At 43.5% G+C, this 26,444-nt stretch overlaps 2 protein-coding genes and 1 long non-coding RNA gene across 4 annotated transcripts in view; 2 read left to right on the top strand and 1 right to left on the bottom strand.

Annotated features, from left to right (window-relative positions):
• LOC117651925 (gastrula zinc finger protein XlCGF71.1-like) lies at window positions 1-25,675 on the bottom strand. The gene is made up of 4 exons (XM_034396534.1): window positions 25,658-25,675; window positions 24,736-24,822; window positions 23,316-23,381; window positions 1-1,173 (listed from the first exon to the last, which is right to left on the bottom strand). The coding sequence occupies exon 4, from the start codon at window positions 1,147-1,149 to the stop codon at window positions 475-477; it is 675 nt and encodes a 224-aa protein (XP_034252425.1). The 5' UTR covers window positions 1,150-1,173; window positions 23,316-23,381; window positions 24,736-24,822; window positions 25,658-25,675; the 3' UTR covers window positions 1-474.
• LOC117652009 lies at window positions 8,698-11,962 on the top strand. The gene is made up of 2 exons (XR_004588137.1): window positions 8,698-9,622; window positions 11,653-11,962. It is a non-coding gene; the product is annotated as an uncharacterized LOC117652009 (long non-coding RNA).
• LOC117651931 (gastrula zinc finger protein XlCGF7.1-like) overlaps window positions 16,268-26,444 on the top strand; it is a 13,882-nt gene continuing 3,705 nt past the window's right edge. The window contains exon 1 of one of the 2 annotated variants that reach the window (XM_034396547.1): window positions 16,268-16,326. The gene's annotated coding sequence lies outside the window, so the exon portion shown is untranslated. The remainder of the gene's footprint in view (window positions 16,327-26,444) is intronic. The other variant, XM_034396555.1, reaches the window with a different exon arrangement.

Raw genomic sequence — 26,444 nt, 5'->3', positions numbered from 1 at the left:
ATGATTATTTATTCGTCGGTAAAAGTTGTACAAGAAACAGTTTAAGCTGTGTACAACACCATGATTATTAGTGTTTTCATTCGGAGACATGTTTCACAAATTAAATGTGCGAACGTGTAACTAATTTCCACGCTTCGGTGGGAGGGAACATCAGCGAGGTGAGACAGAGTAAGAATATTTTAAAGACTGCATTAAACTAAGACGTAACACAAGGACCTTGAGGAATACGAGAACTCTTCAAACTATCCACAAGTGACTGCCGACCAAAGATCAATAAAATAAGGTCAATGGAAGCAAAGCCTGTTAGTTCCTCTTGAAAATTTCGTTTGCTGTCTTGGATCTCAGCTTTGTTTCGACTGAGCCCCTAAAATACAAGCATAACGGGTCACAGAAATAAACCGAAAAGAAAAAAATAGCTCAAAATTGCCGGGGTAAGGTGAATAACAACAAGAATAATAACGGCAACGGAGGCTTCTATCCGATAATGTGGGTACGACAGTGCTTCTTGAGGTTTTCACTTCGAGCGAATTTTTTCTTGCAAACCGAGCACTCGAAAGGCTTGACCCCAGTGTGCGTTCGAAAGTGCTTTCTCAGGGTCCCGCTTTCAGTATAACACTTTTTGCAGACTGTGCACTCGAAAGGCTTCTCCCCAGTGTGGGTGCGAAGGTGCGCTCGGAGTTGTCCACTTACAGCAAAACTCTTCTGGCAAACATCGCACTCGAAAGGCTTCTCCCCGGTGTGGGTCCGAAGGTGTCTTCTTAAAGCGCCACTGTGAGAGAAACTCTTCTTGCAAACTGTGCACTCGAACGGCTTCTCCTCAGTGTGAGTGCGAAGGTGCCTTCTCAGATTTCCACCTTGCGTGAACCTCTTCTCGCAAATTACACACTCGAAGGGCATCTCCCCGGTGTGGGTTCGAAGGTGCCTTGTTAAGTTTCCATTTAGAGCAAACTTCTCCTCGCAGAACGTGCACTCGAAAGGCTTCTCCCCGGTGTGGACTCGGAAGTGCACCTGGAGGTCACTCTTGCATCGGAACTCCTTCTCGCAGACTGCACAGTGGAGTGCCTGCTGCCCTCCACGCTTGCCACGTGGAACACGCGGCGCCGCTGACGATGCCGCCACCTCGCCGCACAGTGAGCTCTCGAGGGGCATGATGCGCCTGGCAGGGAGGGCCTGCTGGAACAGAGAGATCAATTAGTAACTTCAGGCTTGCCCTCTGTAACGGAGGCTAGTGGACATCGACCATACCTTAGGTGCAGGCGAAGACCTCAAAGTGCAGAGAGGAACGGTGCACACCGACTCGTGCCCTATTCTGCAACAAAATGAAATGAATGTGGTCGGTTAAGGAGTCACTGTTAAAAAAAGTGCTGTAAATTAACAGCATTTATGCTGTTAAGTTCACTGGTAAAACTAAAGCGTAACTAAATGCTTGAGTCAAGCATAATGTTACGCTTGAAGACGTTACGCTTGAAATGAAGCATAGACTAGAAATTTCCCCATGCATTAAGATAGGGAGATTATTGGTGGATGAGCCTGATACGCTTGATTTCAAGCGTAAACTAACTACGCTTGAAACCAGAGGATAACACTACGCTTTAGTTTTACCAGTGTTTGATAGCAACACGACTTGTTTTATTACAAGCATGTGGTAGCCCTCGGTGCTGTTTTCTGACAGTTTGATTGTAATAAAACACTACTTCTTTGGAGTCTTCGATGAAGTCTTCGTTACATTTATGTTGATCTCATAGTGCTGTTATTAAACAAGACCCCTGTAACATATGTTTATTAACAACATAACAACATATGTTTTAAGATTGCAAAAGGCTGTTTCTAAACATGAAACCTTTTCAACGACAACACAACTGTTTTGAATCTCGATGACATTATTGTTACTGACAAGGAAGTTGTTTTGAAACGAAAGTGTTGTCTCTGGATGGGTTTCCCGTTCAGACACAAAACAATACTGTTGTAATTTAACAACAGTACTGTAGGTCATTGTGTTGTAATATTTCAGTGGATTTTTCACAGTGTGAGTCGAGGGGGGATGTCTGCGCAGAAGTGGTTAGTTCTCACTTTTGCTCCTCGATTTACGGCCCAAGAAATGGAAAGGCTTTACGCCAGGATATGGCGCAACACAGATTGACCCTTCACACCTAAAATTTATCGGATGTGGGCCAAAAAACATTATAGGAGTTTCGCCTTCCTGTTTGAAGTGTGGATATAAACATTTTGCGATCAGTCTAGCGGTGCCTTTGACAAATGCAAACACCGTATGCTGCTTTGATTTGAGATCACGACGATGAGCGCGCCGATGTCTCGCAGGGGAGCCTGCCGAAGGCAGCCCAGCGCCGCTGGCCAAAAGCCAAGAGTTAAACCCAAATTGTCGAAAGGATTGTCGAAACGGGTGCTGGATCGCGATGGCGAAGCCTGTTACGACAAGCCAATGTTTGCCGTCTGCCTTACTCAGTCACGCGTTTGTAGACATCCCTCCTTTTCCCCACAGTGGCGCAGCATGACGCTGGCCCAGACCGCCCCGATGTAGCGTTACACCGAATAATTCATAAAAACACAATGTCAACGGCTCTCACATTCTAAATGGTCACGCATGACGTTCACCCCGTCTCCTCGTGTCCATACCGCAGCGTAACGCACTCGGTCCCCCTGCCCCCAAGCGCAAGCGCGTACCTTGATGGACGTCCCCAAACAAATGCAACTGCCAACATGATCTCAAATCGACGGCCACTTGTTCGGTTTTGCTTTTAAAAGTCAACGTCGATAGGAACGCTTCACGTTTCTCGCCGATTTCCCTTCAGGCTAATTAGGACGACCCGAAAGAAATCCTACCGTCGTAAGCTTTGGTGAATCTTGACGTTTACAGTGACCGGAAACTAGGGTGACTGAGTTTCCAAGCGAAAAGATTTCCTGGTTCAACTGTTTGTTTATACACACTCACACACTTTATGATTGCGTTCAATTCTGTTCATGTAACTTTGAACGATTGTGTGCATATACGTGCTATATGCATACTCCTATGCTTTCCAAAGTGTATAAATTTAAGCAGCTTTCGGCACAACTTTGAACAAAACGTAACGCAGGTTAAAAATTCCGCAACACCAAGTACAAAATTGCACACAACCATTCAGCGCGCAGGCTTCCTCGGCGCCTCGTTGGCAGTGCAGCCTTCACCGCCGCGCGGTGCACCGTCACTCTGCAGCCAACAGGTGCCTCGCGTGCCGACTGCAACTTACCTTCGGGTAATCCGCCTCGGGCAAGAGGGACCGCTGGGAACACTGCGGCTGCGTTTCACGGCCCCAAGTGCGCCACCAACTCTGCAACGCAAGTGGAGAGGAATCGAAGAAGGGCAACGGATTCTGCGAATGCACCGTGCGGACAGCGGGAAGAGAGGACGCGTGGAAGATGCGGTTACGCAATCTCAGGACCTACGCTCTGAAAACCTTCCAACCTCTTTTTGGCTTTACAAAGAATACATGAGCTCCCAAAGAAAATACTCTTTAATTTACGAACTATTTCTTCGCATAAGAAACTGAACGGTTTTTACCTGCTCGAAGTAATTCCTAAGGTTCTAAGCGTGCTCTATTGTTCGCGTCGCTTCCGCTTCAGGACTTGCGAGATGCTCCACTCACAGTGTACGAAGCCAAGGCTGCTCCAGTACGAGAACGCAGTGTGGCGTGACTCTACGAAGCCTTGTTTCCTGTGACTTACTTAATCTCAAAGAAGTTGGACGTTGGTTACAGAAAGTCCTGCGTTCAGTGTGCATTGCACTAAGAACTAGGAGGGAGACAAATTCTGGTTACTCGAGGTTTTGTCTCCTCTTCAAACATACCAGCACTTTCAAACAACTAAGCAGTTTAATTGTGATGCTTCTCTTTACATTAGTCTTCTATAAGCCCAAATATGAGTCGACCTCCTTGGCCGTTTAGAGGAATCATGTAGACTTCGGTTCAGTTACCTCCTTTTCCGATGGAATTCTTTATCACTCATAGGTGTATTTGGGTAAGGAAGTTTCCTCACCCGAATTTGGTTGATAACTTTGCAGCCATGCACGTAGCTCATACACCCTTTCTGGCCAAACTTACGGTGATAAAGTATACCTCGCCCGAAATTAAAAATTGATCAAGACTGTTTCATTATCAGTGTAACAAGAGTAAAGTAAGATTCCAACAGCGGTTTTCAACCTTGGGGTCGCGAAAAGTTATGTGCGGTTGCGGCGGTCTCCCGGCCGGCCACCAGATCAAACACTGACAAGAATATAGGTTCGCGGGAACTGCATTCTAAAAACCATACGAACTATTTTAGGCCCTATACGAAGCAAACATTTTGTTTCGCAAACGAATAATGTTGGGCACACATTTGCTTTGAAAGAAGATACTTCTTTATTTACGAACTATTTCTTTGCATGACAAAGTAATTAAGTTTGTACTATGTAATGAATGCTCAAAATACTTCGTTAGGTTTTCTGCGTGTGGACGTTCGTTTTAAATTCTTTCATAGGGCATTGGTTTTTTTTGTTCGTTTATTTTTTACTTTTATTTTTTTTTGCCGGGGGGGGGGTGTTTCTGGGGATTGAGACCGAATGGGGTCGCGAAAATTTTCCTGTGGATCGTGTAAATTTTGAGCTTCAAATTTAGGGTCTCGAGCCGAGAAAGCTTGAGAACCCCTGGGATAGGGCCTAAGTTTCTTCCCTGCGGACTTTCTTTCAGATTGCCTAAAACTTGTATTGTGATGGTGTCAACATTCTTGCTCTGCAAACTCCAGTGCGTGCCAGGCATGCTCTTCTTGATGCATGCCTGCAGGCGTACACTTCTTGGTGCAAGCCTGGCAGGCACACACTTCTTTGCTGCATGCCTCAGGCACTAGCATGCATTAGCGACGGCAAGTGTGTGCCTTGGGCATGCACCTTGAAGTGTGTGCCTGCAGGCATGCACCTTGAAGTGTGTGCCTGCAGGCATGCACCTAGAAGTGTGTGCCAGGCATTCACCAAGAAGTGCATGCCTGTCACACACTTGAGTTAGCAGAGTGGACTCCGTATAGAAAAAGGACGGCTTTCTCTCGTTCCATTTCTGTACTACATGTTTATATTTTTGTACCAGAGATTTCTAAGAAAATGAATATTATAAGTTAATTAACTGTTCATGTTACAAGAAAAAGTCATCTGCATCTGGGGCTCTCAGCACCTCGCTAAGGAAACAAACATATGGGGACTTTGCTCCTATATCGGTCAAATGAGTCCCCTTACAATAGCGAAGAGTTCCGAAACCTGGCCAAGGACTATTCCAAACTTGTCCACCAGCCCCGGACAGTTCCGCTTTCCCTCTGGTTAGGCCCGAATAGAGTCCGGGCCGAATCGGAGTCCGGACCGGACAGTTCCGTTTCTTGGTTTCTGAACCACTCAAAGTCAAGGACTGTCCGAAAGAGCCCTGCCTAGGTGCAGCTGGCCCGGGCCGAGCCGGGGCGCCCGGACGTCCCGGCAACTGGGTACGCGGAAAACGCCGCTCGCCGGCGTGCCGAAGCAAGCCGAAGGCCCGAAGGGTCGCCGAGTGTACCTGGCGCCCTGGCGGACGCGGCCAGAGATGCAGTTTTCGCCAGTTTACGGCGCGCTGTTGAGCGAGTCACATCGCACAGCAGCGCATCTGTGATCAGTGAACATAGAGGAACGCGCACAAGTCACATCTACTTTTCACTCGTTACTTTCTCGGAGCGATGTTGAGGCGATTCGCGACTGTTCTAGAAGTAATTTTTGGTGAGGTGTCGTGTACGGCGTTTTCCTAAACATTGATCGAATTTGAGTGTCCCAAGTGTCCCAAACAAACAACTATCCGCTGGCTGCTGGCTACCGCAAGTGTGTGTTTCTCTCAAACTTGAAGGACGGGCGGTGAGAGGGTGGGAGGTGTATTATTTTATTCGCCCTCTCCTCTTTCACCCTCATCCCCAAGTGTTCCCATCATTTGCAAACAGCTTCAACGAGTTCGCTTGTGCAGGCATGTACTTGCGGGTATGCTACAGTTAGTGCATGATCAAAATTTGTGTGTAATATTCCACTGGAGGCTGTAAATCGCGTCCCTTGCCGTGTCTGACCGGCCACCGTGCCCCGAGCCGAGTCGAGCCGAGCCGCCACGGCAGTGGTGACCGCCCAGCCGAGCCAGGTAGGGTGAGCCCAGCCGGCGCTAGGGCGCGCTCCCGCGGAAAATCCCCGGCCGGCCGAAGCAACCTGCGTCCGAAGGGAAAGGGGAAGGGGGAAAGGGAGGGGCGAGGGGCAGCAGGCTGGTGCATTTGTTCGGACTGTCCGTTTTTCGACTAGCGTTGGTACTCAGGACAAGTCCGGAATCTTTCTGACTTTGGTCTTTTTCAATGTTTTTGGGAACTGTCCGAGGGCGGATTTAGGAACTGTCCCGGTCCGACTTTTGGAGCCGTTTCGGACGGTCCGCAAACGGTTGTTTTTGGCTGCTTTTCGGACTCCAACATTTTCGTACGGGCCTTTGTAATGAGATATTTTCGGCGCTAGTTTTAACACATTTGGTTTGCTCATCAGTTTTTTATCTGAAGAATGAACGGAAAGCTTGTTGAAATTGAAAGCAAGTCAATTTATTTCGTATCCTTGGATCTTAACTACGCTACATAGATGTGTATTATTTCGAGTCCTCTTTTTCTAGAAAAAGACTTATTTGCTTAACATAAAAAAATTCAAAAGAGTTAAGAGTTCAAAAGAGTTACAAAAACCAGATAATGATTGGCAGTATTCAACCGAGCCCCTCATTTCGCAATCAAGCCTGTTGATTCACCAACTGTAATTTTTTAGTGAAAAGAAAACATTTCTTAAACTTGGGAGCCCTTGGAGGGATACGAATTCAAAAAGCGCCCTAAGATGGGATTTGTACTTGAAACACTGACGAACAAGGGCAGTCAGTCAATAAAGAGAAAAAACAATTTGCTTGGGATGTTTGCCTATTGAAACACAGCAATTAGGTTCACGAAACTTCACGTATTTATTGTGCGTTCACACACTCGTACAGAGACACACACACGCCACAGATTACTCCGCGCACCGCGGGAGGTACTACATGGAATGAGGCAATTTCTCATACAGAACCGAACAGACTAGAAGCATCTAGAAGTGTAAAGTGTAGCGAAGTATTTCTCATAATGTAGTACCTCCCGCGGTGCGCGGAGTAATCTGTGGCGTGTGTGTGTCTCTGTACGAGTGTGTGAACGCACAATAAATACGTGAAGTTTCGTGAACCGAATTGCTGTGTTTCAATAGGCAAACATCCCAAGCCTGGCACATATTTCAACAGGTTATGGGCCCAGGAATATTCTGTGATAATAAGTTATGGTTGAAATCACGCAATTAACTTGTAAAGTTGTAAGAAGTGTGAAGGGCCGTCGCCGTCTTTGTTCTCACAATGTGGTCGAAGGAATTTGTGGTTTAAGTTAAAAGGGACGTTGACTTTGGAAGTTTGATTTGATTTTTATTGGAACGGAGTTATTGTTGATCTTGTTTGTTACAGGAGAGACTTATTTATTTGAAAATCGGAAGAATTTTATAAGTTTTTTAATGGTTGTGAATACGCCGAGGGTTTGGCTAAAAGCGTAAATCTGAAGTTTTTGATGAAATTATGAATGGAAACGGATGCAAATGATGAAATTCAATAAGAAACCGATGTTAATTATCGTCAATGAAGAAAATTTTGGGCCCAAAAAAATCTTTGTTTCAGAGAAATGGCCTAAAAATGTCCGAGTTGGGTATTCCCCCTGGGTGTGGTCTAAGTCCGAAAATTGCTGGTTTTTTAAGTGAAAAAAGGGGCTTTGGGGGTAAGGCATGACTAAAATATGATGCTTTATGAATAAGTTTGTAGTATCAGAAGCCTGGAATGAATTTCAACGTATTTGTTAGTATTTTCGACGTTGTGACTGTCTTGTTGTGTGCGATCCTTTGTCTGCACTTGGCTTCTTTGTCTGAGTATTCCCCTCACCGGAGCGACAGTCTTTAAAATTTTTTTAGTGAATGACGAAATTTTCTAGAATGTGGAGAAAGTCAGACGTCTGGAACGAAAGAAATGATGCAGAGAAAGCTTGTAAATCAGAAGTGAAAAAAAGTGGATCTTTCTGGAAGAAAAAAAAAGTTTGAGTTTTTCTTGCAACGAGTGGTATTGTATGTAAGTGAACAGTGGCAAAACAAAGTTTTCATTGTGCAATAATTTTTTTCAAAGCGAGAATGTGAACTGGCAGTGAACGGTGTTCGTATAATTCACGTGTGACTGAGAACAGAGAGTGAGGTTATGGGGCGACTAGCCGGCCGCCCCGCCCCAGCGGTCTGTAGTACGGCATAGCACCGAGAGATGGCGCCATGGTCGCTTCGGCTCAGAGTCAAGGTCAGAGGGAATGCCATTTTTTGTTGTTCTGGAGTGTGATTCGGGTACCTTTGACGAAGCCTGGTAACAGTGTTTTTAGACATACAGTTTCCTGTAGCTTTGATTATTGAATTTAGTTTCAGGAGGGGCAGATGGAAAATTTTGGGAGATGAAAAATTTTTGCAGATCGAACATTCGTGCGAAATGTGGGAGAGCACAGTCAAAATTTGAATTTAAAACTAATGAAGCGGTACTATAAACAAACGAATAAAAAGGTTTAAACAAATAAGATGAATTATAGTAAAAAAAAAGCAATTTTTTATTATTTAAAAAAATTATTCTGAAGTTTGTTGAAGTCTGGGTAAAAATGAAATTGGAAAGAAAACAAAAACAAGTTGAGGGAGTGAACCAGGAGCAATGTTTTACTTGAAACTGTTACTTCGTATCTGGTTACTGAACTAAGAACATGTTAATTCGTGTTTTCGTCTTATATGTTGAAGTGTTCAGATTTCTATACTAAGGACTGAAAAGCTGACGAATGGTAAATATTGGTCATGAAGTATTTTGAAGAAAACTTTGAATTATTGATTGTGATCGGATGAATCAATTTTTGGTTGTGAATTTTTGCAATGCCCAAAAACATGTTGTGTGGTAAGTCATGAACACGTTCAAAATAAATTATTATTGCTTCTATATTTTCAATGCAATCTGGGAGTGAGGGCTAAACTTGTAACGGAAAAATAAACCGAAAAAATAAAATTTTACATAGCGATTTTAAGTGAGTACAATTCTTTGTAATGCCAAATATGGTGCAAGTGGTTGTGATATCAGAAACAAATTTTGGGGTGCATGTGGCTCAATGTAACCCGCTGTAACGTAAAGGAACTAGACTGATGGGTGAAAAAACCCAAATGTGTGGTTCAAAGGAAAATAGAGAATGGAAAGTTATAAAAACAAGCTTATTTATAGCAATACTAATACTTGTCAGATGTGACTGTAATGAATGTTTTTCGTTGGAAGTGTGAAATTTATTTTCCGTTAAATGTGAAATTTGAATAATCAATGTCTCGAGTTTCAGTGTTTTTCCAGTTGTCGGTTATGACTAAAATGAATGCGAAGAATGGAGTCACCTTGGTCATCTGTAAAAATGGACCTCAAGAAATATGTGTCTACAAATGTTACCGAAAAATACTACTGAAAGGACATCTTACATGAGTTTTTGGTGTTTGGGAATTCTTATGAGGCAAGTAAAAGAGGTAAATCTTTCAATTGAGAAAACCCCTTTGAGGGTGTGTCGCAAGGCAATTTAAAAATTGAATCTTTTAAACTCTTGAAAATGAAATTAGCTCAAAAGTGCACTCTGACATGAATTGTGAAATAAAAATATTGAACAAAAAGATAACAAAGAAAAAAAAAACTGGAAGTTCCAGAACCAAACTTGTTGTACCAGTGTGTCAGTCCGGACTAAAAGGGAGGTTCCCTAAGGAGATGTTCTCCTGAAGTAAAAGGGGAGGTTCCTGTGAGGGAGGTTCCCCACGTAAAAGAGGGAGGTTCCCTTGTGAGGGGGGTTTCCCCCACGGAAAAAGAAAGAAAGCCTTTTTAAAAAAAAGTCGAAATTTTCAGACTTTTTAGGATGAAGTCAATTTTGAAACCCGTGGTCTGAATTTTCAGCCCCCCGGACACTCTGAATTTTTGGGACCACCTGTGTCTAAATTTTCAGACTAGCAAGTATTTGAATTTTTCGACTACAGGTAGTCTGAATTTTCGGACTTTGGGAGTCTGAATTTTTTACCTCGCGGGTTTGAATTCTAAGCCGCCCAGGGAATAAAATTACCACTTTTGTCAGGATGCATATTATGTTTTTGGGGGTGATGTTTTAAATTGCTGAGAAACATGGAATGCATGCACTAAAAGAGCAGTTGTAAAACAGCTCTTTTGTTAAAAGTAGCACCCAAAGTTGCGCAAAACTTTAAATAGATATATTTTGCTGAGAGAGCTTCCCAAAAAAAAAAAACTAGTCCTCGAAGTAAGCTCCAGAAAATGCAGCTTAAAACTGGAAAGCAGCATGTTGGATCCAGATGCACACTTTGTGGAAACTTTTTCGGCACGATGAAAAACTTTGGGACGAGGATGAAAGAGGGTGACAAATTTCCAAAAAGCCACCCACTCGCTCATCACCCGTCCCTTTAGTTTGGGAAAACGCAATTCAGTATAAGGCTACGCCACTTTCACAGCCTGCTTGCCGCGGATTTTGGATGCTTCAGAGTGGTGCTGCACGCACCCGAAGCAATTTTTGGGGCACGGAAGGCGAAGGCAAAACGGCACTGTACACACTGTGCTGAGCGCCGATGTAACACATAAAAATTTGCTTCACGACGGAGCGTCACAAGAAAGATGACACGCGACGCGGACTTGTATTCGGATCCGATGTGCACTGCTCTGGAGACAAGCTAAAACTGACGCATTCTGTCCAGAATCCCAGTGGCCGAGGGATTAAGGGCCCCCCCCTTTTCCCCCCGCCCCCCGCAGGTAGGCTTCGGCCGGGACGCCCGGGCCGCGGTGATTTTCCGAACGCCCCCGGGTCGGCTCGGTGGGCCTGGCTCGGCTGGCCGCCGCCGGACGGCTCGGCTCGGGGGGCCAGGGCTTCGGTCCATGCCGGAACCAGGGCAAACATGTCGCATCCTGCAGCTACCAGCGGACTGCAGGCTGATTTTAAACTCAACATAGACGGCCGTTCGCTTAGCTGAGCAAAAGTCTATTTACTACTGCTCTAGCAATTCAGGGTCTATAGCACCTGAAAACAGTCATGCCTTTTTCAGAAAATAAAGCGTCAATTTCAGACTGCGCAGGATGAAAATTTAGACCTTTTACTATAAATGACTGTTTTTAAAACCCCGACGCCGAAAATTTTTACCGCGCCATCCAAAATTCAGACTCTTGAGTCCGAAACTCATTTTTCAGACCAAAGGTGTAAAATTAAGACAACTTTTGAAAATTCTGATAAAAGTCTAAATTTTCAGATTCAGACCCTAGGTCTAAAAAAATTTGGTCTAAATTTTCAGATTTTTTTTAACAGTGAAAGAAAAAAAGAAAGAAAGAAAGAAAGAAAGAAAGAAAGAAAGAAAAAGAAAGAAAGAAAGAAAAATAAAAAGAAAAGGAAGTTTCCTAAAAAAAAAAAACGGAGAGTTTCTCCAGAGAAATTGAATGAGAAATCAGTTTGCACTTTGAGCACAATGTGATTGTTTGTTTGTTTGTTTTATGCTACTGTGTTTTCTTATGTTAACAGTAAATATGGAGGAAGACAAAGGTTGAGTACCCTAGAGAGTCGAGATTTTAAGCCATTGGCACTGGTTCTGGACAGATAAACAACAGTGAGCGGATGGACTTGTATGACTTTGTTTGAATACCGAAATGAACGTAATGAAACTGAAATCTTTAATCATAAAGTGGATGTTGGAGTTTGTATTTGACGAATGGACAAGCGTAAAATTTGGAGGAAGAAACAATCGTAACGTATAACAAAGTTATGATGCGTTTGAATGCTGTTTTTCTGTTTACGAATTCATTCAATTTTTGCAAAGGACTTTGAAATGTGGTATGAAATTGCTTTTTGTTGAGTATTCTGTGACTGAAGTTGAAATTAAATTAATTATTAATAAATTTTTTATTTTGAAGTGGAACAATATTAATGACATTGTTGTTTGAGCAAAGGTGTTAGTTACAGGTAACAATTACAAATAATGGATCCGAGGCAAATCTTTACATGACATGTGAAATGAATCTTCAGATTTCTTATCTCAATTGGAGTATTCAAAATTTGGAACGAAAAAAAAAAAGAAATGGAATTAATACCAAATATTTTTGTGATAAAGGAGTTGAAACCCCAAACCAGTCGGACTTGTCAAAAAAAAAAAAAAACTGAGTGTTTGTAAAGAGGTTTGTAAGCTTTGCATTTTTGTGTGACGTTTGAAAAGTTTAATTGAAAGAAGTTTTTCCCGTACTTTGTTTTTTTATGTACTCGGAAAATCGAGGGGGGGAAAAGAGCAGCAGCAGCAATCAAAAGCCAATCAGCAGTCAGTTGTCGATTTCCCTCGTATAAGTTTTGAAAATGTTTAGCTGTCAGTTTTTCTTGTGTGTTCTCTTGTGTTGATTAAAATGTTTAATAACGTCAAAACGCTTAATTGCTTTATGCATAATACTATAAGTGACAGGTGTAAATTGCAGTATTTTAAAATTTTGTGTTTCTATACATAGTTGTGAGCAGAAATGTACACCAAAGTGGTCTGAAAATTTGAGCTATGAGCTATGTAAAACCTAAGTATTGTTGTAACACTGATCTGTTTTGTTAACATCGAAATTGTTTTACAGTTATCATTTATCAGTCGAAAATGTGAATTCGTTTGGAGTTGCAATTTTGAATGTTTAATGGTAAGAGTCAAGAATGATTTTTCAGAGTGCGACGAAATTCCTATTTTGCAGATGTAACAAAAGTGTTTTATGTTTATGTTGGTTGAAAGGAAATATTTAGAGCTGAGTAAAGAAGTCAATCAATGTGTGACAATCAGTGACCGTAAGTGTTAATGTTGTGTGCTAAGACTTTATTTGAGTGTTTGTGTCAAATGTTATCTGGTGGGTCGAGTCGAGTCTATAAATTGATATGCAAATAGTATGATATTGTTATTTTTCAGGGGTTTTGAATTTGTGAAAGTTTTTGGTTTTTAAAAACTGTAACTTAATATAATTGTTGATTTGAGGACTTTGTTTTTTTGGTTTTTCTGAAGTATGTGTTTGACGCATGCTGGTCTAAAGTACTGATGATTTCTTTGTATGTTTGGATTAAGCAAATTGCCGGTGAGGTTTTTGCCTATTTGTTTACATAGGTTTTCCCTGCACCATAAGTTTCAAGCAAACGGAACTTAGCCAAATGGAGCAATTTGGTACGTTGTTTTGGTACGTTGTTGTTGTTTTTTCTTACGCGGCGAATTAAGCTCTAAACCGAATAAGTTGTATACATTGGTTGGTTGTTAATGTCTTGAAAGAATTTATGCTGTGAAGTTAAAATGTTGAAGTTGAAATGTTCTGGCAGTAAAATTGTGTTTGTGGTGTGTCAAGTGAATGTAAGTTAAAATGTGCAATAAAATCAATTTGAAATTGTTGTGTTTTAAAATCATAAGTCGCTTTGACATGATATGTTTAATGAAAATGTAAATACATTGTGTGTATTGAAAAATTTGAGGAGGGGTGTTGGAATGAGGCAATTTCTCATACAAAACCCGAACAGACTAGAAGCATCTAGAAGTGTAAAGTGTAGCGAAGTATTTCTCATAATGTAGTACCTCCCGCGGTGCGCGGAGTAATCTGTGGCGTGTGTGTGTCTCTGTACGAGTGTGTGAACGCACAATAAATACGTGAAGTTTCGTGAACCGAATTGCTGTGTTTCAATAGGCAAACATCCCAAGCCTGGCACATATTTCAACATCCAAGGTGAAAAATGGGGAAAATGACTGAACCTTTACATATCGTAATTCTGAGGGGAACAAAGCAAAAGCCAGTACACTGCAACCACACGTGACCTAATTCAGATAGATTTTCCTCGGTTCGTCCGGATGTGCTGTTTGTGGTTTCTGCTCGTGCTGCACTTTTTCTTGCTGACCGAGCACTCGAAAGGCTTCTACCTAGTGTGGGTTCTGAGATGCTCTCTGAGGTTTCCGGATTCACTGAAACTCTTCTTACACCGGTGCACTCGTAGGCTTCCCCCCGGGTATGGGTCCAAAGGGTGCATTCTTAAATGCTCACTTCTAGTAAACTTCTTCTTGCATACTGTGCACTCGAAAGGCTTCCCCCAGTGTGGGTGCGAAGGTGCCTTCTCAAATCCCAACTTGCAGTGAACTCGTTCTTGCAAAGAGCGCACTCAAATGGCTTCTCCCCGGTGTGCGTTCGAAGGTGCATTCTTAACTGCTCACTTCTAGTAAACTTCTTCTTGCATACTGTGCACTCGAAAGGCTTCTCCCCAGTGTGGGTGCGAAGGTGCCTTCTCAAATCCCAACTTGCAGTGAACTCGTTCTTGCAAAGAGCGCACTCAAATGGCTTCTCCCCGGTGTGCGTTCGAAGGTGCTTTCCAAGGTTGCACCTGTTAGCGAACTTCCTCTTGCAAACTGCGCACTCGAAAGGCTTCTCCCCGGTGTGGGTCCGCAGGTGCCTTCTTAGAGTGCTACGGTCAGAGAAACTCTTCTTGCAAACTGTGCACTCGTACGGCTTCTCCTCAGTGTGAGTGCGAAGGTGCTTCCTCAGACTGTCACCTTGCGTGAACCTCTTCTCGCAAATTACACACTCGAAAGGCTTCTCCCCGGTGTGGGTTCGAAGGTGCCTTGTTAAGTTTCCATTTAGAGCAAACTTCTCCTCGCAGAACGTGCACTCGAAAGGCTTCTCCCCGGTGTGGATCCGCAAGTGCGCCTGAAGGACACTCTTGGATCGGAACTCCTTCTCGCAGACTGCACAGTGGAGTGCCTGCTGCCCTCCACGCTTGCCACGTGGATCACGCGGCGCCGCTGACGATGCCGCCACCTCGCCGCGCAGTGAGCTCTCGAGGGGCATGATGCGCCTGGCAGGGAGGGCTGCTGAAACAGAGAGACAGACCTGTTAGTGTCACTTCAGGCTTGCCTCACACTGCAAAAAAATTTCTGAAATTTAAGACATGAAAATGTCTTAAATTTAATAACATTTTGAAATGATGTGAAAACTCAGAAAAGTTTGTGAAAAGTGCTATACTTTATTACATTTACCAAAACTAAAATGAAAAGTAATAAATAGTTGGTAAATTTCAAAACCACTTTTAAAACTTAGGAACTGGGTTGTCAAAATTAAGATTGCCTGCCAAAAGTAAAAATTGGTTTCTTAAAATCTACATGACTGATGACTTTTCATAACTAGATTTCTGAAACTAACTGATTGAGGTTAAAATTGAACGCTTCAGTGATAGCTGTCACATTCAACGTAAACCGAAGGTTTAGTTTGATTACTTCACGCAAACTGTCGACAAGCCACTTCTCACACGGTATGGCCCACAGTCAGCCGCTGGGTTCAAGGTCAGGTTTCACAGACCTGCCCCTAGGTGGCGCTTAGAGCGCCGTGTCCGTTCCCGAATAAGAATTTCCTATTTGTATTTCTAAAAGAACTTCTTTTGGCAAATGATACCATCTGTTGCCTTAGTAAATGTCTTTTCTAGCCGCTAGCTCAAATTTTTTAACAAAATATTCCATTGAAGTTGAGAAAAACGCACAACCATGTTGCCACTCGCTGTCGTCTGCTGTCGGCCATTAGGTTAGGTCCAGGCACCTCCTCTGTTGAGGCACAGTCGGAAGATGGAAGACAAACAAGTATCAGGTCTTCGTGCTTCGAATAATTTATGACAATTGGCACTGTAATGTGACACGATGTAAGATGCATTTCAGAATTCTGACATCCACACTCGAAATCGGACGTCGGTATAGAATTCCTTTTCTCCCACTTTAGTCATATTTTAATAAACCATAATCTATGAATTTTAAAAACTTTGCCATTAGTTTTAAGAGGAGAAAGTTTCTTACTTTTAATAGCAAAAAATCTTTGTAAACTGCTTCACAAACTAGTTTCTTAAAATTAAGATGGATTTTTTTTGCAGTGATTGCAAAGAAATTGTTTGTAAGTTGCGAAGGAAAAAGTTTGCAAAGTTGCGAAGCAATGGTTTGTAATGTTGCAAAGCATTTTCTTTGCAAGTTGCAAAGAAATACTTCGCAGTGCAAAGAAAATAGTTTGTAAGAGAGTTTGCAATACAATGCCGGAGAATACTTCGCAAGGTTTTTTGAGTGAATTTTACCAGCGTCCACTCTTCACCCTTATCTATTTCGCTTTGCAGAAGACTGAACACGAGGCGGTGCGCATCATTCGTTTCTGCACTTTGAGGTCTTCGCCAGCACCAAAGGTATGCTCAATGTCCTCCAGCTTATGTTACATCACTGCAAAAAAAATCCATCTTAATTTTAAGAAACTAGTTTGTGAAGCAGTTTACAAAGATTTTTTGCTATTAAAAGTAAGAAACTTTCTCCTCTTAAAACTAATGACAAAGTTTTTAAAATTCATAGATTATGGTTTATTAAAATATGACTAAAGTGGGAGAAAAGGAATTCTATACCGACGTCCGATTTCGAGTGTGGATGTCAGAATTCTGAAATGCATCTTACATCGTGTCACATTACAGTGCCAATTGTCATAAATTATTCGAAGCACGAAGACCTGATACTTGTTTGTCTTCCATCTTCCGACTGTGCCTCAACAGAGGAGGTGCCTGGACCTAACCTAATGGCCGACAGCAGACGACAGCGAGTGGCAACATGGTTGTGCGTTTTTCTCAACTTCAATGGAATATTTTGTTAAAAAATTTGAGCTAGCGGCTAGAAAAGACATTTACTAAGGCAACAGATGGTATCATTTGCCAAAAGAAGTTCTTTTAGAAATACAAATAGGAAATTCTTATTCGGGAACGGACACGGCGCTCTAAGCGCCACCTAGGGGCAGGTCTGTGAAACCTGACCTTGAACCCAGCGGCTGACTGTGGGCCATACCGTGTGAGAAGTGGCTTGTCGACAGTTTGCGTGAAGTAATCAAACTAAACCTTCGGTTTACGTTGAATGTGACAGCTATCACTGAAGCGTTCAATTTTAACCTCAATCAGTTAGTTTCAGAAATCTAGTTATGAAAAGTCATCAGTCATGTAGATTTTAAGAAACCAATTTTTACTTTTGGCAGGCAATCTTAATTTTGACAACCCAGTTCCTAAGTTTTAAAAGTGGTTTTTAAATTTACCAAAATATTTATTACTTTTCATTTTAGTTTTGGTAAATGTAATAAAGTATAGCACTTTTTACAAACTTTTCTGAGTTTTCACATCATTTCAAAATGTTATTAAATTTAAGACATTTTCATGTCTTAAATTTCAGAAATTTTTTTGCAGTGTATGCGTAGAAAAAAGTACGCAAGGCAGTTTGTAATACAATGCTGGAGAATGCTTTGTACTGCAAAGTACTTTTCTTTGCAAGCTTTTCTGAGTGTTCTAAAAGGCTCCACAAACTCCCCATATGGCTGACAGTTAATCCAGTTAATCCAGTAATGAGAGAACTGAAAATTACATGGCAAGACTTTACGCCAGGATATGGCGCAACTCAGCTTGATCATTTACACTTGATGTTTATCGGATACCGGACAAAACAATTTGATAAGTTCTGCCCTTCCTCTTACACTCCCAACTTCCTTCTAAAAATGCCGTGGAGTCTTACTACTAAGCAGATGCTCGGTACTTTGTGACACAAATCTGTCAAAATACAGAGGACTTTCTACTTCATAGAACCCTTCACAATAGGTTACTACCCTCGCTGCGCAGTCATGTGAGCTTTTTGTTCGTACGAAGACAAAGCTTAGTAGCATCTTGGGAGTGTAAGCGCACATACAAACAATTTAAGATCCTGCCGACGGTGCTGTGCGAGCACCCTATGGTGCTATGGATTGAGGTCACGTCGATTAACGCGCACTGTGTCTGGGAGAGGAGCCTGCCGAAGGCAGTCAGCGCCGCGGGCCAAGCGAGGTGCAAACGCAAGGCTTGAAACGGAACTGGTGCAGCATCCCGATCGCGAAGCCTGGGACGACGAGCAACGGTCCGCTCTACACCACCTTCTTTCGTTACGCACCTTGTTTGCGTTACGCAGCTTTGGTACGGACCCATTGCAGCGCACCATGACGTTAGCTCAAACCACCCCGGTTTAACGTTACAATCAGTTAATGAGGAAAGAAAACAGAACGAAAACCCTCTGACAACCAATGTGTTACGCTACCCCGTCACCTTGTGTGTGTGCCGCGGCGTCAGGCCACTGGGTCCCCCTTCCCCACTTGCGCACCGTATTTGACGGACGTCCCCATACAAACACGACTGGCAAGACGAACTAACATCGATGGCCCCTTGTTTGGTTTTACCTCAGCAAGTTTACGTTGATCGGGAATGCTTCACGCTAGTCAGGACAAGCCAAGAAATCCTACAGTGGAAACCTCGTTTGACTGTAGATCGTGACGTTAATAGTGACCGGAAACAAGGGTAGTATGGGTTTCCAAGCGAACAGATTCCCTAATAGAACTGCCTGCAGACACACACACTGAATGTTCGCCCACAATTTAGTACGTATACTTTGAACGATTATGGGCACATACGTGCAATTCGCAAACTACTATGCGTACAAAACTGCGGAAACTTGAGAAATTTTGGTCTCTACTTGGAGCAAAACGTTACATACGTTCAAACTTAAGCAACACCAAGTTTGAACTTGCACACAAACATTTATCGCGCAGGCTTCCTCGGCGCCTCGTTGGCAGTGCAGCCTTTACCGCCGCGCGGTGCACCGTCACTCTGCAGCCAACAGGTGCCTCGCGTGCCGACTGCAACTTACCTTCGGGTAATCCGCCTCGGGCAAGCCGACGAGGGACCGCTGGGAACACTGCGGCTGCGTTTCACGGCCCCAAGTGCGCCACCTACTCTGCAACGGAAGTGGAGAACAGTTTCACCGAATGCTGTGAAGAAGGGCAGCGGATTCTGCGAATGCACCGTGTGGACAGCGGGAAGAGAGGACGCGTGGAAGATGCGGTTACGCAATTTCAGGATCCACGCTCTGAAAATCCTCCAACCTCTTTCCGGCTTTACAAAGAATTCATGAGCTTTCAAAGAAAAGAATAAGTTACGAACTATTTCTTCGTATAAAAAACTGTATAGTTCTGCTCAAAGTACTTCGTAAGGTTCTACGCGTGCTCTCTTGTTCCCGTCGCTTCCGCTCCACTCACAGTGTACGAATCTAAGGCTGCTCCAGTGCGAGAACGCACTGACATGACTCCGCGGAGCCTTGTGTCCTGTAACTTACTAAATCTTCAAGAAGTTGGACGTTGGTTGCAGTAACAAGCGTTCAGTGTGCATTGCACTAAGAACTAGTGAGATACATTCTGGTTACTCGAGGTTAACTCTCCTCTCCAAATACACTAGAGGTTAAAAAAAAGAAGCAGTTTAGTTGTCTTGCTTCTTTTGTACACGAGTCTCCTAAAAGTACCAAGATGAGTGGACCCCTTGGCCGCCTGTTTATAGGAGTCATGTAGACTTTGGTTCAGTAACCTCCTTTTTCCGATGGAATTTAGACCAGGCCCTGCACTGAAAACGATAGTCATCATGATCGGGACTAAAATTTTGGGCGGGGAATTCTTTATCGCCCATTTTTGGGTGTGGAAACCTTGGGTGATAACTATGCAGCCATACACGTAGCTGAAACACCCTTTCTCGCCCAAATTACGGTGTTTAAGTATACCTCGCCCGATAATGGGTATTGATCAAGACTCTTTACACTCTCAGCCGTTTACTGACTATTTCTCATTAGCAGACGCATTTCTGTAAGCAACGATAATACTTAGTATTTTTTGTCATTATTACTTAGCAATTACTAATTACTGTACTGATATTACCGTTTTCTTAGTAAATTACAAAGAACTTTTTAAGTATTTAAGAACTAAATACTAATTATTATGGTTGCTTACAGAAATACGTCTGCAAATGAGAAATAGTCAGTGAACGGCTGAGAGTGTAATTCTCAGTGTAACAAGAGTTGAGTAAGGATGGAACATGGAACACACTGTTATAAATCCACTGTAATATTACAACACAATCACCTACAGTAATGCTGTTACATAACAACAGTATTGTTTTGTGTCTAAACGGGAAACCCATCCAGAAACAACACTTTCGTTTCAAAACAACTTCCTTGTCAATTAACAATAATGTTATCGTGATTCAAAACAGTTGTGTTGTCGTTGAACAGGTTTCATGTTTAGAAACAGCCTTTTGCAATCTTAAAACATATGTTGTTGTCAGGTTACAGGGGTCTTGTTTAATAACAGCACGATGAGATGAACACAATTGTAGCGAAGACTTTATCGAAGACTCCAAAGAAGTATTGTTTTATTACAATCGAACTGTCTGAAAACAGCACCGAGGGCTACAACATGCTTGTAATAAAACAAGTAGTGTTGCTATCAAACTTAACAGCATAAATGCTGTTAATTTACAGCACATTTTTTAACAGTGCAGAGGCTATCAACCTTGGGTTCGCGGAAAAATTTCGAGCGGTCTCCCGGCTGGACGCCGTGCCAAGCCCTGGCGGGAACTGCATTCTGAAAACCATACAAACTTCCAAAGCAAACAATTTGTTATGACGAATAACTTTGAGCATACACAAGCTATCAAAGAAAATACTTCGTAATTTATTAACTTGTTCTTCGTATGCAAAGTTATTTAGTTTGCACTATGTAACGCTCAAAATACTCCGTAAAGGTTTCAAGCGTGTGGGCGTTTACTTGAAATTCTTTCAAAAAGGGCATTGTTTTTTTGTGGGGGAGGGTCCTGAGGGTCGTGAAAAATTTTGGCTACAAATTTAGGGTTGTCGGGAAAAGGTTGAGAACCGCTGGGTTACAAGTTCTTCCTTGAGGACTTCCTTTCAGATTGTCTAAAACTTGACCTAAATAATTGTGATGTGATGGTGTGAAACAATTCTTAGGCAGCTTAAAGAAAAGAGATTGCTTTCTCTCGTTCCATTTGTGAAGAGCATGTTGGAATTTTTGTAATGAAGATTTCTAAAAAATGAATATTATAATTTACTTGACGGTTAAAGTTTTACAAGAAAAGGTCTTCTGCATTTGAGGCTGTTCTCAGCACCTCAGTTAGGGAACTTACAATTGGAGACTTTGCTCATTTATCGCTAAAATAACGAGTCCTTCGTTATGAGATGTTTTCGGCGCTGCTCTGATCACATTCGGTTTGTCCATCGGTTTTTTTTTTTAAAAGAATAAGCGGAAAGCTTGTTTTAAATGGGGAGCAAGTCAATTATTTCGTAGCCTTTGTTCTTAACGAGTCTATATAGATATAAATTATTTCAAGACTTCTGACAATGACCCTCTGTTCCTTTCAGAAAAAGATTTATCTGCTTCTCATTAAGAGTTTCAAAACAGTGATAAAAACAAATGTTTGGCAGCATTCATTAGTATTTTATTTTACAATCAAGCATGTTGAAGTCACCAGCTATAATTTTTTTGTTAAAAGGGAATGCTTCTAAACTTGGGAGCCTTCGGATGGGCATGACTGTGTCAAACTACTAGCAAAGTGGTGCATTCCTCCCTGATCAACGGTGTCCGACTGCAGAGTGACGCGCATCGGTACCAAGACTCGTAAGAAAACGGAACTGCGGGAAATTTCCTTGAAAGGTCATTATGAATTTCGACGAGTCCAACGTACCAATAAATCAGTCAGAAGAAACCAACAATACAGGAAGCGTCCTAAGACCGCGGATTCGTACTTGAGACGTGAGACACTAACGAAAAAGTGCAGCCGGTCAGTAAAAACAGCAAAATCACTCATCAAAAACAATTAAAAAAGATAAACGGGAAAATGACTGACTCTTAACTAATCGTAATTCTAAGGGACCACACGTGAGCCAATTCAGATAGTTTCTTCGTCCGGATGTGGCGTTTGAGATTGCTGCTTGTGCTGCACTTTTTCTTGCTGACTGGAACTCGAAGGCTTCTACCTAGTGTGGGTTCTGAGATGCCTTCTGAGATTTTGTGGTGTTTTGAAACTCTTCTGCAAACGGTGCACCTAAGGCTTCTCCTCGTGTGAGTGCGAAGGTGCATTCTCAGACTTTCGACCTTGCGTGAACTTCTTCTTGCAACGTGCACTCGTAAGGCTTCTCCCAGTGTGGGTGCGAAGGTGCTTTCTTAAATCCGAACTTGCAGTGAACTTGTTCTTGCAAACGGCGCACTCAAATGGCTTCTCCCCTGTGTGCGTTCGAAGGTGCGTTCGGAGGTGGTATCTCTGATTGAACTTCCTCTTGCAAACTGCGCACTCGAAAGGCTTCTCCCCGGTGTGGGTGCGAAGGTGCCTTCTTAGATCACTACACTAGAAAATAATTAGGCTGCACAGGTAAATTCCTGTACAGCTAAAACTTCGTCTTTCAGAATAAGTACTTCCTTCGCTTCGTAAATTTATGTAGCTGGACGAATGCTGTGCACCTACCATGTTAGCACTGAGTTGCACAAAATTTTTCTGCACGTTCCAGCGACCGGCAACCGATAATCCTTATTACTACTGTGCGTTCGATGGATGTCGGCCGGACAAACCCGAGTCTGCCGAGTGAGAGGCGCGCACTCACTCGACGCCATATCGGCCTCTCGGTCTCTCCTTGAGACTTTCCTGGCACCTCTGTAGCTCGCAATCAGGTGCTAGTGTACTCGCTAAATGCAAACTGCTTTGCAACTTGTCTTTGCAACGGCGCACTAAATTTGGGAGCTAAGTTAAGGTCCTTCTTAAATCTGTCAGCTACGTGAATCGTTTTGCTAAGAATTTTTTTTGTTGTCCTGGACATGTCAGGAAACGTCTGGCAAACTGTGCACTCGTACGGCTTCTCCTCAGTGTGAGTGCGAAGGTGCGTCCTCAGAGTTCCACCTTGCGTGAACCTCTTCTCGCAAATTACACACTCGAAAGGCTTCTCCCCGGTGTGGATCCAAAGGTGCGTTGTTACCTGACCCCTTTGAGAAAACTTCTTCCCGCAGAACGTGCACTCGAAAGGCTTCTCCCCGGTGTGGACTCGTAGGTGCACCTGGAGGTCCCACTTGAATCGGAACTCCTTCTCGCAGACTGCACAGTGGAGTGCCTGCTGCCCTCCACGCTTGCCACGTGGAACACGCGGCGCCGATGACGATGCCGCCACCTCGCCGCACAGTGAGCTCTCGAGGGGCATGATGCGCCTGGCAGGGCAGGGCCTGCTGGAACAAAGAGAGAGACCTGTTAGTGTCAGTTCAGGCTTGCCTCGTGTAACAGAGGCCAGAGAAAATTGAGCATACCTTTGGTGCTGGTGAAGACCTCAAAATGCAGGAGGGGATGATGCACACCGACTCGTTCTCTGAATTCTGAAAAATGAAGTAGATAGGGGTTCAGAAAGGATGCTAGTTAAATATTTTAAGGTTCTACAAAGTCCCAATACGGTGGACATTTGACCCATTGAGAAATACTAAAAGGACTGAAACTTAAATGAAGACCTAACGCGAGCCGCAACACAGCTTAACCCTTTATCCCTAAAATTTGTCGCATGCGGTGCGTAACAACTTCGAGTCTGCTTTAAACCGTTTAAAGCGCGCATACAAAATTTTTTAGATATTTCCGACGGCGCAACCCACAAATGCGAACACCGCATGCTGGGTTGAGATCACGACGATTAGCGCGCACTGTGTCTGGGAGAGGAGCCTGCCGAAGTGAGTCAGCGCCGCGGGCCAAGCTACACTCTCATTCAGGGGTGTTCTAAAACTTGACGCCTTTAGTCGCTTGCCAAAACCTAAGGCAAGCGACTAAAGGCGTCAAGTTTTAGAACACCCCTGAATGAGAGTGTAGGTGTAAACGCAAGGCGCCGATTGCCGAAACGAAAATGGTGCAGCACCCCGATCGCGTAGCCTGGTACGACGTGCAACGGTCTGCCCTACACCACCTACTTTCGTTACGCACTTCTTGTTGCGTTACGCACTTCTTGTTACGTTACGCAGCTTTGGTACGGACCCATTGCAGCACACCATGACGCTAGCTCAGACCACCACGATTTAACGTTACAATCACTTACTGAGGAAAACACAATGTAAACCCTCTCACATTCAATGTGTTACGCTACCCCGTCACCTCGTGTGTGTGCCGCAGCGTCAGGCCACTGGGTCCCCCTTCCCCACTTGCGCACCGTATTTGACGGACGTCCCCATACAAGCACGACTGGCAAGACGAACTAACATCGATGGCCCCTTGTTTGGTTTTACCTCAGCAAGTTTACGTTGATCGGGAATGCTTCACGCTAGTCAGGACAAGCCAAGAAATCCTACAGTGGAAACCTCGTTAGACAGTAGATCGTGACTTTAACAGTGACCGGAAACAAGGGTAGTATGGGTTTCCAAGCGAACAGATTCCCTAATAGAACTGCCTGCAGACACACACACTGAATGTTCGCCGACAATTTAGTACGTATACTTTGCACGATTATGGGCACATACGTGCAATTCGCAAACTACTATACGTACAAAACTGCGGAAACTTGAGAAATTGTGGTCTCTACTTGGAGCAAAACGTTACATACGTTCAAACTTCAGCAACACAAGTTTGAACTTGCACACTAACATTTATCGCGCAGGCTTCCTCGGCGCCTCGTTGGCAGTGCAGCCTTCACCGCCGCGCGGTGCACCGTCACTCTGCAGCCAACAGGTGCCTCGCGTGCCGACTGCAACTCACCTTCGGGTAATCCGCCTCGGGCAAGCCGACGAGGGACCGCTGGGAACACTGCGGCTGCGTTTCACGGCCCCAAGTGCGCCACCAACTCTGCGACGGAAGTGGAGAGGAATCGAAGAAGGGCAACGGATTCAGCGAATGCACCGTGTGGACAGCGGGAACGGAGTCATTATAGACACGCGGCGTTTAAACAAGAAAAATGGGTCTTGCGTGTTTGTAAGATAAATACACCTTATTTTCACGCAGCGTGTCTGCAAGGCCCAGTTTTATTATTTATGTGCAGGAAAAGTTTTACTGCGTGCAAGTAATATTTTAGCTTTTATTCACACGCTGCGTGCCTCTAAGGCAACGAATACTTATTGGCACCCATGGCTGAAAAGAGTCCTTCTCTTGGTGCCCGGGTCCAGCATGGCGTTCTGGTGGGCAAGTGGATGTGTACGTGTCTCGGAACTTTTGGGCCTGAGTTCAAGACTTCTCTTTTCTCTTAAAAAATTGCCATGCGTCAATATAATAAAATGATTCCTAGCAGGCAAGCAGCGTGAAAATAACATAAGCATTTATTATAGGCACGCAGCGTAGAAGTAACACCCGTTTTCATTATTGACTCGCGTTGAAATTTTTTAAGAGAAGTCTTGAACCCGGGTCAAAAAAGTTCCGAGACATGTACGCATCTATTTGCCCACCAGGACGCCATTATTTAAACGCTGGGTGTATATTATAAAAGTCTATCAAGAAGGGAGGACGTGTGAAAAAAAAAAGCAATCGCAGTTACGCAATTTTAGAATCTCTATCGTAGTTGTTGCTTTCGCCTCAGGGTTACCTAAAAGCTTCCCTCACAGTGTACTAAGTTGCGGCTGTCCCGGTGCGAGAACGGCACAGACGCGGAGCCTTTCGTACTCAGGGCCCACCATCCAGAGGCGCTTACCTCACGGTTGCCTTTCTTACAACGGAGTTATGCGATCTTGGAAGCGGAGGGGAACAGTAACGAAATTTTCATTCATATTTCAGAAGAAACAAAGTGCAGGGAAAACTACAACAAACTTGAATGACGCAGAAGATCATTATGGTCCAAATAGCATTATCAGCACTGGGAAAACTTTGAGAATGGCAAGGTCACTTCTCAAGAGGTTCCTCAGACGTAAAAATTTATGGACTGCAGGTTCATGTTGCCTGAACTTACTTCATCCCAAATAAAGAAGACTTTCGTTTTCTGTCCGAGGACCAGCTGCTGCTCGAGCCCAACGCTGTGTTCGCCGTCACGGGGCTAGGGGTGCGCGCGCAGCGCAGGCCGTGAGGAGCGCCGCCTCGCCCAGAATCTCCAAGAGACTGCTTTCTCTCGTTTCATTGGTGTGGTACATGTTTGCATTTTGGTAATAACGTTTCGAAAACTTTTCATAATTTTCATTTATTCGTCGGTAAAATTTGCACAAGAAAATGTTAACTGCAGTTTAAGCAATTCACTACACCCTACTTTGGAGTACTTAAATTCAAAATCGTGTTTCACAAATTGAGTGTACATGCGTCTAATTAACTTCCATTCCACGCCTCGGTGTCCTTTTTCAAGGATGGAGGGAACATCAGCGAGTTTTGACACACACTAAAAATACATAAATGCCTGCGTTATAATTAGACTTAACACAACGTCCGTCAGCAAAACAAAAACTCACCGAACTATTTAAACCATGACTGTCAACCAAAGATCAATATATGGT

Source organism: Thrips palmi, unplaced genomic scaffold, assembly GCF_012932325.1.
Source record: "Thrips palmi isolate BJ-2018 unplaced genomic scaffold, TpBJ-2018v1 HiC_scaffold_10, whole genome shotgun sequence".
Lineage (NCBI taxonomy): Eukaryota > Metazoa > Arthropoda > Insecta > Thysanoptera > Thripidae > Thrips > Thrips palmi.
The sequence above is the reverse complement of the archived record's forward strand: the minus strand, read 5'-3'. Positions and strand labels throughout refer to the sequence as shown.

Coding starts and splice junctions, on each gene's coding strand:
- LOC117651925 (XM_034396534.1), bottom strand. CDS start 1,149: ATGCCCCTCGAGAGCTCACTGTGCGGCGAGGTGGCGGCATCGTCAGCG.